General features: G+C 40.0%; 1 protein-coding gene across 1 annotated transcript; it reads left to right on the top strand.

Moving 5' to 3' along the window:
- Positions 1-441: 441 nt before the first annotated feature.
- LOC139473688 (uncharacterized) lies at positions 442-11,637 on the top strand. Its single transcript, XM_071256390.1, has 5 exons — positions 442-910; positions 2,000-2,332; positions 3,395-3,511; positions 5,949-6,024; positions 6,333-11,637. The coding sequence occupies exons 1-5, from the start codon at positions 829-831 to the stop codon at positions 7,171-7,173; spliced, it is 1,449 nt and encodes a 482-aa protein (XP_071112491.1). The 5' UTR covers positions 442-828; the 3' UTR covers positions 7,174-11,637.
- Positions 11,638-14,244: the final 2,607 nt, after the last annotated feature.

Below are 14,244 nucleotides of genomic sequence, written 5' to 3'. Positions count from 1 at the left end.
ACATCCTGCACGCTACATATACAACACATAGCATCATATTAACACCCTTCTTATTCCTGTAGTGGGAATATTGAACCTGAAATGAAAATGATAACCCCAAACGGCATTACATCGACAAAGTGTTTATAACAGTGGGATTGACAATGTGTTACAACACTAGCCAGCCTCGATTTTGTCTAATGCATGCATTTCCAGCCAAGCGAGCACAAAGGGGATCTCGTGACGATGGTTCTGAGGTCAAATATTTAGAGGTATATATTGTGCTGGTACAGCAAAACTAAGTTATTTGTCCCGGTCGGGGTATATGTACACTTCTCTAAATTGACCGCGTTCTTATTCCCCAGATATAGTATAATTAATACATCAGCTTACATGTTAAACACACCATGCTTTCAGCAGCGGTTCCGGTTGAATGATATCGTTAAGAAACCCGTCAGATGACATATCAATCTTGTACCTGCTACAACAAATAGGCCGCAGCAATATACGGGACGCACCAGGGGTGAATATAAATAGCAGAAGACCCTTTCATAAGTACTTTGAAGAACACAGTTACACCACAGCCACAACACATATGTATTGACGTGCTCATACACCCGATCTACCAGTCGCAAACCTGTTTCGTGCCTCAACTTCTAAGAATGGAAATACCTCCGCTGGATACACGACTGTGGGATAACATGATATCGCTGTAATGTTTCCCATGTAAAGGTTATTGATTCCATATACCTATTGGATGGGGAATATGTGTTTTGTCAATGTCTGCTGTGTTTGTCGGCTGTGAGTGTAGACAGGAGGCTGATTCTAGCTGACGGTGGACCAAATACAATGAAGAGGAGAAAATGCGTCGCCATGTTGGTGTTCTCGTGGGTTATTGTTGTGGTGTTAACATGCATCGACATGGCGGAAGGTTGGTGTCTTGTAGGGTTTCTTTTGTTTTTTCTAAGTTAGATTTACAAATTAACGAGTCTGGTGTGGGTCACATGCCATTTCGTCACATTCCTGACAGTGTCATCATGTTGCACATGCCGGCGAAGTGAGTCACGAACGTCAACTTGCTGTCTTCTCGTTGTGTGTTCTCTACCCATGAATGCATTTCTACTAGGTTCTATCATTTGCACGAGAGCATTCACCCTATACCATTCACCCTATGCATACTATAATGAATTGTTCGAGCCAGGATATAAACCTTATCCCAAATGTGATGTACTTCACACAACATGTTATTTGGACTTATTCGGTAGTCAATCGGACACGCGCATGGGCATTTATGATTTTATTGAATTTTCCACAATGCAAACTCGTGCATTAACATGTGTACAAATCATTCCGTACTTAAATGCGTTAGCTCTTCCCGGTAGGCTCATGGCATGACCATGGTTCGAGTTTCATGCATGTAAAACGTATGTATTGACGTCCTCGCTGCGATATGAATTCAAAAGAACTTCAAACGACTCATTTACAAACATACCATATATGTCATGTATATGGTTGAAGAGTGATGTCGTAGTCTGACCAAATCAGTTATTCTTTGCCATCTTAGCATTCAGCGGTATTAAGAAGTAAAATATGTATTTGAGTCACGATCAAACTACGTGGTGTGCCCAAACCTTGGCCTATCCGTACAATGTGATTCTTATTGTACTTATGCCAGGAGATATTCTCTCAGGAAAATCGGGACTTGTATGTTGAATAGAGGTGACAACATCCTTCCAAAATCTATTATATTATCAATTTTATCCAAATGTGGCTCATTTTTCATGTATGCACTCTTTCATACAACTTCCAGTACCCAGTGTATTATATCTCTATTATATTATGTCAAATACTCTTTAATTTGATGGCCTAAGTTGTTGCGTCAACTCAAAACGAAGCAATGTTGGGAAATAGGACCAGGGTAGTATCGTACTATACTGGAGACATGATACACTGGCTACGTTTTACCAATGCAACAGTGCACGAGCTCTTAAAAATACGGCATTTTTATATAATTCAACAGGTGTGACCACATGTCGGCAAAATTTAGATGGTGAGCATGCAAGCGTCCGTCTGGACATCTCCCTGTCCGCGCTGAATGGATACAATGGGAACTGCTCTTGCGTATTACTGAGGGTCAATGACAACACTAATGTGACAATTACGGCCCATGATGTAACTAAAATGTGTGAGGTTGGTGTATTGACAATATCAACCTGGAATATATGTGAACAAGTCCAGCAGAGAGTTACAACATGGAACCTATCCCTTTCTGTTCAAAAGCAGACGATATTTCTTGACGTAACAGACAACAAGAACCAGTCTGTTGGGGGAGTAATAAACTTTACATCATTAAGTAAGTTACAGAATTTTTGTTGAAGCGAGGTATAAATGACAGATGCAAATGTAATAAAACATTCATATTCTAATTGTATATAAAAGCGACAAAACCGATTCCACAGTGATATGAAATCTCTGCTGTAAGGAGAGTCCATTATACGACTCCAACTATATAATAATTATGTGTTTATAAATCATACAAATAGGTTAGCTTATTTTACCCCAGCTGTGGCTCCCGTCACAAACACATGCAAAGGCATGTCAATTGTTTTACTGACATATGGGAACATATGAATAAGTCAAATTGAGAATTGCATTGAACATCATTTTTGTCAGAAGCCACCATAACACTTTTATATATTGTTATCCCGAAAGCAAGAGTCGTATGACGCTCTTTGAAATCGTCGTAGAAAATGCATGTTGACTTACCTCAGAATTTGTGGAAAGTAGACCCTAAAGGCTGGAGCTGATGGAATTTCGACCAATTAAATTTTGCATTTGCCTACATCTATATATAATTTACTATTCTGACAAAACTATAGTACCTTGAGGTTTTGTTATTGGTTTGTACTATTAAATCACGATATGTCAGGAGTTTTCATTTATTGAGTCGTTGAATGTCATTTAGAAGTGATACACATAAGGATGAGAATTTATAGGTGTCAACTTCTTTATTATGAGGAACACAACGTTTCGGAGTATAGTAAACTACGGTTATAACAAACACGCTTATAACGAACTTACCTTTTTGGTCCCGACTATTTGCTGTAGTTATGCTGTATACATGCATATAACGAACTACGATTAAAACGAACTAAAATTAGCAGTCCCTTTGAGTTCGTTGGAACCGTACTTTACTGTATATACCTACTCTTTCATCTCCTTCAACTTTCTTCTTCTTCCTTCATCAGGTGAATCATTAAGTATATACTCCGAAACGTTGTGTTCCTCATAATAAAGAAGTTGACAACCATAAATTCTCTTGCTTACCTAAATTATATTTTTGCTATTTTGAGTGAGATTTCAGAGAGGGAAAACGGCCGACTGAAAGAGAATGTCTATACATTGTTCATTGCAGACACTATAAGTCTTACGTGTTCACCAGCCATTGTAATTATACCGGAAACAACAACGCCAAGAATAACGACGACACCCATCACGACGACAACAACGGAAGGGCCCATTGAAGGGACACGTAAGCTCAATAGTTACATTTGTTTTACTTGGTATGAGACCAGAAGAATTGTGGAAATGCAGCGTAACATCAACTTTGTCAGTCAACCTTTACCATAGTCTATGTTAATTAATACATTTGGCATTTAAAACTGTGAAATTCCATAAGGTATTCATGAATTATCTCTTCACAGATATTTGTGCCAACCCTCCTTCCTTACACCCATGCTATAACAGGGACCTCATTGTAGCCTTCCTTGGCGTGTCAGCCCTGTGATAGTAGGTTTCACCAAAGTTGTAAACGTCTACGATCTTAGTCAATTTCTTATTACCGCCTAGCGTAACCCGTGACACACTGCAATATTCTTCAAAACGGCTTTCGTCCAAACTAAAGTACAGACATAACTACAGTACAATATTATATGATATATCGTTAACTGGGAAGCAATTTTATACTTATCCTTCGAGTACACACAACACCAGGCTATATCCATTTTTTGGCTGCCAAGCTCCAGTTCAATGTGAACTGTGGTCGTCATCCGTACACATGTGGTCACGGGAATCTTGTGACAAAGCAAATAAACTTGATCAAATATTGTACGACAATGTTGTGAGCTTGTATTGGTTTTCACAACATTAATTCTATTTCGGACATAAATAATGTCATATGTTTTCTAGAATAACGTACATTCCAACACCAGACAATACAAACAATGAAGATCCCGAAACGTTTCAAAGGAGTAAATCCCATTTTTCTAGTTTGAAGGTATCAAATATTCATTTTAGGATTCAGCTCGCAGCAAATAAACTGTAGTTAGTTGTCTGGTCTTGTTTATAAAAAAAACCCCATAAAATGAAGGTGATTTTATGATAAGGCAAATACAATCATTAACAACAGTGAGTGAGTGAGTGAGTGAGTTGGGTTTAACGCCGCTTTTAACAGTATTCCAGTTATATCGCGGCGTGTCAGCTTAATGTGTGAGGAAAGCCCGAAGTAATGCAGGTCTCATCATAAACAATAGAATTGAAGGTAAGATCTTTGTTCGCACTAGGAAGATGTTTTGGTGCAAGTTAAAGCACATGCTTCATAAAGGTGGTAGGAAATGTTAAAAACCAAATACTAGAGTCTGAATCTATACCGCTAGGTGTGACATACCTGTATGGCCTGGTTTGTGTGTAATTGGAATAATTCTAGGAACAATTTTGACAATTATTTGGGTTTGGTTGACGTGATACTGAGTGTAGAAACATTATATGTTGATGGTCCAAACGTAATGAAATATACAGAATTCACCTAATTTTCTCCAACAGAAAAGCAAGTAGAATGATGGTCAAGTAACACAACATTCTACACATGATGAGTTACTGTCCGTTCAGTAAATGTAACCACCAATGAGGATGTTTTACAATTTGGTTAACTTCCACAAAGTGGTATTCAGATAAATGTTTTCAATACATGTTCAACATTGCCGGAGATTCCAAGGCAGGAATGTCCGTGCACATTATCTCATACTTGTTGTAAGAGCCTACTTATCAGGATAGGGCGCTTACAATGTGTACTGAGTGATTGTATGTCTTCATGCTCCGCTGGTCGTTCCTCAGACCTCCGGGTTAATATATGCACAGGCTGCTGTGACATAAAGCTGGACCAATGCAGTCTGCGAGGGAGTAAAATATCCGCTTACTGTCTGCAGCATTCATCGGCTCGTACACGTATTGCCCATATATGGTGCCCCTCGCAGTGATATTGCTGGAATATCGCTACAGGCGGCGTAAAACCACGCTCACTCACTCAGTCATATTATGTGTCATGATGTACAACAAACCTCCTTCCTCTCTCTCTCTCCCTCCCTCACTTTCTTTCTCCCCCCTCTCTCCCCTCCCTCCCTCGCTCTCTCCCCTCCCTCTCGCCCTTCCCCCTCCCCTCCTCCTCCCTCCCCGCGCTCTTTTCCCCCTCTCTCCCTCTCTCCATCCCCCCCTCTCTTTCCCCTCCCTCTCTCCCTACCTCCCCTCCCTCCTTCGCTCTCTCTCCCTCCATCCTTCCCTCCCTCCCCTCCCTCGCTCTCTCTCCCTCCACCCCTCTCTCTCCCTTTCCCCCTCCCTCTCCTCCTCCCTCTCTCCCTCCCTCTCTCTCTCTCTCCTCCTTCCCTCTCTCTCTCCCTCTCTCAATCCCTCCCTCCCTCGCTCCCTCCCCTCATCCCCCCTCTCTCACTCCCTCGCTCTCTCTCCCTCCACCTCCTCTCTCTCTCCCTCCCTCTCTCCATCCCTCTCTCCCTCGCTCTCTCTCTCTCTCCCCCTCCATCCCTCGCTCTCTCTCTCCCTCCCTCCTCTCTCCCTCTCTCACCCTCCCTCGCTCTCTCTCTCTCTCTCTCTCTCTCTTTCTCCTAGAGAGAGAGAGGAACGTGGACAATGTAAACTTGAATGTAAAGCCAATATAGTTTAAATTCTTATGTTTTCAGTTCTGGCTTCAGCGTTCGGTGTGTTTGGTGGATTTGTCATATTGCTTGTACCAGTATTTCTCTGTGTAAGATACAGGTATGCCCATATTTGAATTATCGAAACTCCGCATGCCATTTTGCCTTACCATTAAGAAACAAGTTGCGTCGGTGAACAATTCATATCGTTAGGAGCCCTGCAGACAACGCCAAAAAGAACAGTGTTGTGCAACAGCAAACAAAAACACTGTTATTCAGTTACTTCATTTCGAATACAATGTATAATAACAGTAATGAAATCTTCTTTTTGCAACTCGTAAAATTGAATAGAATGTGCTTCAATCGTTCTTTAATGCCGGTCTTCAAATCTGAAACATACTTAACGTATTTCCTGTAAACCTATTGCAGAGAAAGGAGGAGAGAGAAGCACAACGCAAAGAAGGCAAATGCAGAACAATCAGTACAAGCCGTAGCAAGGGAAAACAAAGACCCAGAGATGCTGAGGTACTCATGGTTTAAAACTCTGACTATTAGGATAAGGCGACTCTACTATGGAGAGCCTAGACGAGGAAGGTCGCGGAGCCGAAGACGTCCAGCGCCCACAGGCTCTCAGGCAGGAAGAAGGTTTCGGAAACTGTTTGCCAGCAGGAAGGGTTCTCCTAGTTCTACAAGCACTAACAGTTTAAGCGCCAGTCAGGGTCCAGATAACAATGTGCCTGAAGTTCTAAATGAAGAAGATAATGACGATGTCTTCGATGTCGTGAGTCCCCAACAAGGTGGTGGAATTTTCATGGACCGGTGCAGTTTCAATGAAGAGCTGGTGGACGTTCCTGAAGAGGCGTCCACCTCGGTAGATGTCCATTACGATTCTCTTGTGCCAAACCAGCATGCTGATGACGATAATCAGCATGACGTGAGTGATGAAACAGTTGAAGGAGACTTGGTTAATTCCTTGTTCTCGGGTGTGGGTGACGATGAGGATACCGAGCACTCTCCTAGCATAGGAAATCTGAAAGTGGACGTGGAAGGTTCAACTGAGAACAACAACGGTCTCACTGAGACTCAAAGGAAATATCTCATTGGTGACGAACAGGTGACCGCAATTCCTGATTCTGAGGTCAATCAAGACAAAACGAACGGGACAGGAATATTAGCCAATGGCCACCCCCCTGACTATGTCAATGCAATGTATGCAGTGCCTATCAAGCCACCTAAAAAGGCAAATGGTACCTCACATTTAAGAATGTAACGGGTGGATTGTGCCTTGGCTGGATGTATATATCTTTAATGAGTATGTGTTGAAAAAATAGAGGGAAACAAACAAAGCCAAAATAGACGGTTTTCATTCGTATGGATACCATGTTGCACTTGTGTTGAGCTATTATGCTTGTTGAAACATGATGCATGATGTTTTTAAATACTTCACCAGCTACCGGTGATGGCGCTTGCTCAGTATAATACAGGAGAGTGGGAGAGTAGTAAACAGGAAACTGAGTTTAATATTATGTTTATTTGTAGGAGTAACACGAACCTTAAATGCAAAACTTATAGCATGGGGAATGTTTAGATTCTTTGTTTTGAAATTGAAAATTTCCAATTTAAACTCTTATATTATCTGACACTTTTGATGTGTCAGGAAACAAACACTTTTCATGCACATTGTGTGAGTGGGGGTACTACCGGGTGGGTAGGACATGCTCATCCTTATTATGAACACCTGGTGTCGTCATCGATTTTCAGTGATCCATCCAAATAATTCCCACCGCTATAACACGCCTAATGGAATCTGTTCGAGACTGATTAATCTCTGGCGTAGACGTGTTGTATTTACAAAAATATAACACGTCAACGCCAGGGAATATCCTGTTCCAACGCCAATACAAATTCCATAGGATTTTATACTCAAACAGCACTAAACATTATATGACTGGACCACTGAAATCAGTGACAACAGAAGGTGTTCGTGGTAAGGATGTGCTCCGCTACCGAACAGCAAAGGTCAGCTACTGGTTTTGTTCAGGTTTAATTCAGTTCTTTACCCTACCGCAACACGTATAAAAAAGCAATTTGTCGAATTGACTTATTCTTTTCGCTATATATTCGTAAATCAAAGTGAGTGTAGCTTTATAAGAACAGTGCTTTACGAAAGTATACATATAGTTTCTTTCCATGTGAAGCATCAGTTGGGTGATACGCTATAACCAACAACATGGATCTTTGTGTGAGATGTCTTGTTCACCCATGTGTAATGTATACCCGGATTTACATCTTTCGCGACATATTTTCATTGGAATTTGAAATAAATGGGCTTGTGAATGTATTCTGTGATGCGGAGAAACACCATTAAATGTGCCTCTCCCACTGACAGTTGTGGTTTAGCGTTGATGGGCCAGAGGCTATTCAGTTTCCCAACGGTCGGTGTACATTCTATTGACCGTTGTGGAGCCCGGCCGAGTCACGATCGCTGTGTAGGTTTGGGCATGTTGTCTGTATGCGTGGGCCTACTGTATGGAAGTATTTTATCATACCTTTACATTTATTCAAACCCTCTATGAAAACACGGTTCTATTATAATCAGCACGTACCTCTGTGTCCAATGTTGTGGACTTAAGGTACGTAAACCAGTTAGACAAGTATGCCTCTGGGAGTGATTATGTTTGGAGTGTTGCCTCAAATACACGCATACATTCGAACCCTGCATACACTCGCAAACATTTCCATCCGACGTGAACGTTGTGTGTCGTGGGAACAACTCACTCGTGATACATCAAGAATTTAACGAAGACGCGTGGACTATGTTTTCATATCATCATATACAAAATGTTGTACTATTTGGGCTATCTGAAGTTGAACAGAAAACGTACATTTTGTATAACTATATCACTAGCATATTGTGCATGTATGTATGCCCAAATCATGTTATTTATGTGAAAAGTCCTTGGACGTTGAAAATGAATATAACGACAATTCACTTCATTTTGTCTATAAAATCTCAAACGAGCACCCGAGGCTATTGACTTTAATTGATTCCATAATGTAAGCAATTAGTCAGAGGTTTTATTATAGCCTGACTAGGACGATAAAACACGCTCCACAAACGCTCAGTAAAACGCTACTATGTAGTTAAAACATAATTTTTCTCCTTCCAGTTATAAATAGTATTTTTATTACCTATAGTGTATAGTTCACCACGATCGAAGGATAACATGCCAATTTTTTAAAGGCCTACGGGTCATTAGGTTACCTAGAATGCCATGGCGACGGTCATATCGATGTGACAAACAATAACGCTTGTTCGGGCGTCTTGATCCGGCAGAAATGATGTTGATGGAAAAATAATTTGTCCGAACCGTCGTTGCATGTCATGAATTTTGTATGTGTAGTAACCTGTTTTAGATAATCGCTCCCTTGTAATGAATACTTCATGAATATGAAATATGATTCAAGAAGCTAGACAAATGGAATTTATGTATACAGGTAATTTGCATGTCTTTCATCGCTACCGAGATTAGCCTACCGAGTCTGGTGATGTACATAATTTGAACACAACACGCTGACATTTCAGAATTGATGTATTGCGTTTTATAATACCATTGCCTAATACATTATACCATCTGTTGTTTTTTTTTTACAGGAGGCAGCAACTGCCTTGTAAATGCTTATAAAACAGAATGTATTTATCTGGCGTTCAGATCAAAATGTCTCATGTGATAAAAAAAGCTCTTTGATGTCTAGTATAATGTGATACATTGTTGTGATGCGTATAAGTGGGTATTGTATCGTGTTTTATAGCCTTGTATTGCTGATAAGGAATTCGCCTTGTCAGAATGTTCAATGTACTTAAACTGCAGGACAGTTTGCTATTTGATTATGACAGAGATATGGTACGTATGATATATTTAAGATATATATACTAGTACAAGTGCTTATGTATGTATCTTCTATGTAAAGATATTACAATTATGCATACATGATTCCTATAATTTTAAATGTAAAACAATCCTATGTTAAATCAAAATATGACCATCAAATGTGTAGATTATCTGTTTACTGTTAATAACAATAACCCCTGGATGATGGAGGGAATTTACATAAAATCAATATACGTGTACATAAATGAATACCGTATTCGACGTAATAAGCGCCCCGCTCTAATAAGCGCCCACGGTGACATTTGCTGATATATTGGCTGGTGAACAATCCCAATTAACATCCCTTCCGATTGATCAATGTACACAAGACTTATTTATTCGCGTATAATACACACTCGTGTGCTATATGCACCCTTAATTATGGGCAATAAAATTCTGGAAAAAATATATCTGTCGTACATTAACATTTCAGGCTGTCAGCATAACCTTGAAATTTACCTTTCAACTCTGTCTTTTTTCACCAAAATAATATTCTAATAAGAGCCCCCTATTTCTAATTTTGAGAGCGCCCTGGGCGCTTATCACGTCGAATACGGTACCCGTTGTTAGTGAAGGAAACAAGACACCCGGTGTTGTGTCTGCTCCTCACCTGGGACGATTGAATGAGGCTGTTACCTGCTTGACATTTTTTTTTCCTGTAGCAAATCAACAAGATAAGGCTTCAGAAGTGTACATAGGTGTAGAGTCAAACGCAGGCCCTGGCGTGTGATCACGGTGATCAAAGGGTCGTGGGTTCGAATCCTAGATTCGCTCGAATTATAATACTTTGCCAGTTTCCAATATAGCCGTGTAATGTCATCAACTCATATACTGCCTCATGTTGGGTCCCCCCCCCCCCCCCCCCCCCCCCACACACACACACACAATATGCCGACACACTATGTTTACTCATCTTCTCGTAGCAAGGGAAACTGGTTGGAATTTATTGGCTCGTTCGTACTGGTGAATACCAGTAACTGTCACGAGTTATGTCATTTCTATGTTCCTTCGATTGACCAATCAGAATCCATCTCTCATATCATTTGCATTTACTTAAACAAATTGGCGGCACTCATTCAAAACGATCTGATCGATAATCAAGATCTATATTGTAAAAAACGGGTCTTACCTCGCGATGTGCATCAAATAGCTTGAGCATCTTGATTACAAAAATGAATAAATTTGCAATATCTCTGTCGACGCCCGGGCTGCGGTACGCATGTTTTGCTAATCCAACAGTCAACCGAAATATGCACGTTGAAATCCATGTTGTTTGCGAACCGGATATCTAATTCGTTACGCGTTGTGGTTTGACTATGCATAGACTCGTTAGTCCGGCCAAAATGTAAATCCGAAAATTCCAGCCTATTTCTGCAAGGATGGAAACTGGACATTTATAGTCAGTTAGCGCCCTTGCCTCGGGAAGATGTTATCACTGAACTGATATTTTATACGGATCTCAACCCCATCCAATTCACATTAGGTTTCCCATGGAATGAAGAGTGATTGATCTCAACAGTGGCAACTGCAATTCTTTTGTACATTCCTTAAAAACGTACATCCGTCATATGGTTTCCATTAACGAAGGACTGGATGTAGCACGTGTGATGAATACTACTATATGCAGGCATCGATGAAGCATTGGACTAACAGACTCGTATGGTGATTAATGTCCCGATGGTCTTGAATTATGGCATTCCATACTATGTTAGAAATACCTGGAAATCTGTGCCTAGATTATAACAATTGTTTGATATATGTGACATTCTATTTTTCTATATTATACAATGTTATATAGTAAAGATTGTTTTGTTGTGTTTACAGATTACCATTTATAGGTACGGTGTCAATATGTTATACCTTTTATTCAAATGCAGGAACACGACTCAGTGCTAAAAGTCATGAGCTGTTTAATAGAGACGTGCAATTTTCAAAAACGTGATATCAGTTTTCTTATACAAGATGAGTTCCCTTTGTTACTAACATGTTGTATTAACTCCATTTGAAAGTGCTTTTCAAAATACATGCTCATGATATAGTCATAATAGTACAATGGATTATTCTTAATGTTATAGAAGTTGATGACTCTTTTAATATACAAGATACGGCGAAGCCCTATTACCTCGAACGCCATTATCTCGATATATGTATTGAGACAATGTGACACTGTGGTTCGCTTGCTTCGAACTACGCGTAAATCGATGACACCAAGTATTGACTGTCGAATACCCGAATGCCCGGCGTGTGTCGAAATGTTTCGTTTTATCCGTATTTCGATACAAATAGAGTTTCTGTGTAAAAGAATTTAAGGAGTTAAAAAGGTTGACAGAACCGAGAATTTGATGTGTTGGGTTGGAGAATATTAATTATTCGCTGGTAAAAGGCGTGTTGTGAAGCCGTTACCGCAACATATCCTGTTTCTAACAAAATCACAACGACCACCCCCACCCCCGCAAACACACACACACCATCCCACTCATTGTATATTAAATGGAGGATTGCTAACTGTTTGTGGGTTCAAATGAATCAAGGGAAGGGTCTAAGGATTTTGTCACGACAGCGGTACAGACATGGAACTACATTGTATATGTAGTATTTTACCCCGATCGTTACAACGACGCCAGCCATTCGGCCGCTATGGTATTCTTCACACAGCCATAGAAAAGGCAATTGCATGGCCTCCATTAAAGTAACGTATTATATTCCTATTGTCGCGTTGGTCTGTCAGGTATATTTACGTAATGTGCAATAGCTGTTGAGCGGACTTCATTGACAATGGAAGGAAATCAAATCTTCCCTTTAAATCAACTGATCAAGCTATTGCTAGTGCATAACTGATCTTTATGGTGGTGACAAGGCGTTATATTAGTGGCATATTATATGAATGGAAACACACCTACTGCAGACATCTCCAAGCATTGAGCATTTGTTATATACTGAATACCTTGACAAAGACATGAGATCTTGCATTCATCCAATAAAAATCACTTATCCATGTTCACAACTTCACAGACTGACCTGTCAATACAACCTGATATGACCCGCAACAAAAGCTCTGTTGTGTCAACCAAAGGCGTAGCACACATATGCGTGACTATTCTCACCCACATCACACCACAACATCATCATTTGAGGCAAACTCTTTTACAGGCGAAAACTACAGTACTGATAAGTTGGATGACATAACGAGTTACTCTTCCAACGTCATGCTTGTACCGATTGCGGAGTCTTGATCGGCAACATGTAAGGCCAACATCACACCAAGACGTGGGGCCCCGAGAACAAATGGAAGTCATTGAGAAAATGTACGAGTGACAATGAGGACAGCGACAGCAAGGAAGCCGTGCCACAGCAGAATGGAGACACAGTCAAGTCAAAGTCAAAGAAGTTTGTTGTACAAAAGGCCACCGGCCCATATACAAGAAAGAGTTACGCGTGTAGATACAATTACATTTGTTACACATTGGGATATACACGTTGTTTGATTAATTCATTTATTTTGCCTAATGCATGCTTAATATAAAGAGAAAGATTTAATATATTTGATTCGTTCTTTGTGGTCAGCATAACTACAAAGGCGTTTATCGGTGACATTGCTATTAAATAATCTTTTATATATTTCTTTCGGAGATCATTGTAAAATGGACAGACAAACACAAAATGAATTTCATTTTCTATCTCTAGCTTACACAATGGACAAATTCTTTTCATTTTTTCAATGGACAATTTTCTTCATTCATTTACAAATAGGTCCAAAATGAACATACGTTTGATTGGACATGAATGGCAAGAAGTCGGCCTGCAATGTGTGTGGACTCGTGTCTATAACATGTATCGGGAGAATGTGAAACTTAAACGGAAAAAGCATCGAGATCATGGAAAGAGAATTGATAGGAAACTGAAAAGAAGAAAGGAAGACAAGTTTGTCAATTCATTGACTTGTATCCTTTAATTTACAAGCTATTCTCAGTGGCACCATAGTTTCATTCTAGACTGGATGGATTGAGTGACATAGATCCTACAACCGATCAATTGTGATCGAATACACGATGAAACGTCTAAAATAACCATGACAGTCAGCATATTTCATGTAGATGAGACAGAAGAATAAAGTGCCTTTGAATCTGATAATGCTGATGATGAAACGAGTGACCAAGACTAGCAATATAAGTAGTTCTTTAAAGGTTGGACACCGTTACGTCTGCATCGGTTGTGATTGGTTGGTGCCAAAACAGCACCACAAAAATATGTACATTATGTACGTGAACCAGAACCAGTATGATCTGACCAGTCTGACAAAACATTATAATCAACTACAGTGCAATGTCTACAAACTCGGTCTGCCTTGGCTAAGGACAATTTTTCTAAGAATTACTGGATATGAAGTGCTATTACTTTTAAATTAGTGC

Source organism: Haliotis cracherodii, unplaced genomic scaffold (assembly GCF_022045235.1).
Source record: "Haliotis cracherodii isolate W230 unplaced genomic scaffold, xgHalCrac1.p SCAF_3, whole genome shotgun sequence".
In the NCBI taxonomy this organism is placed as follows: Eukaryota; Metazoa; Mollusca; class Gastropoda; order Lepetellida; family Haliotidae; genus Haliotis; species Haliotis cracherodii.
Note: the sequence above shows the minus strand (reverse complement) of the source record. Positions and strands in the feature narration are given on the sequence as shown.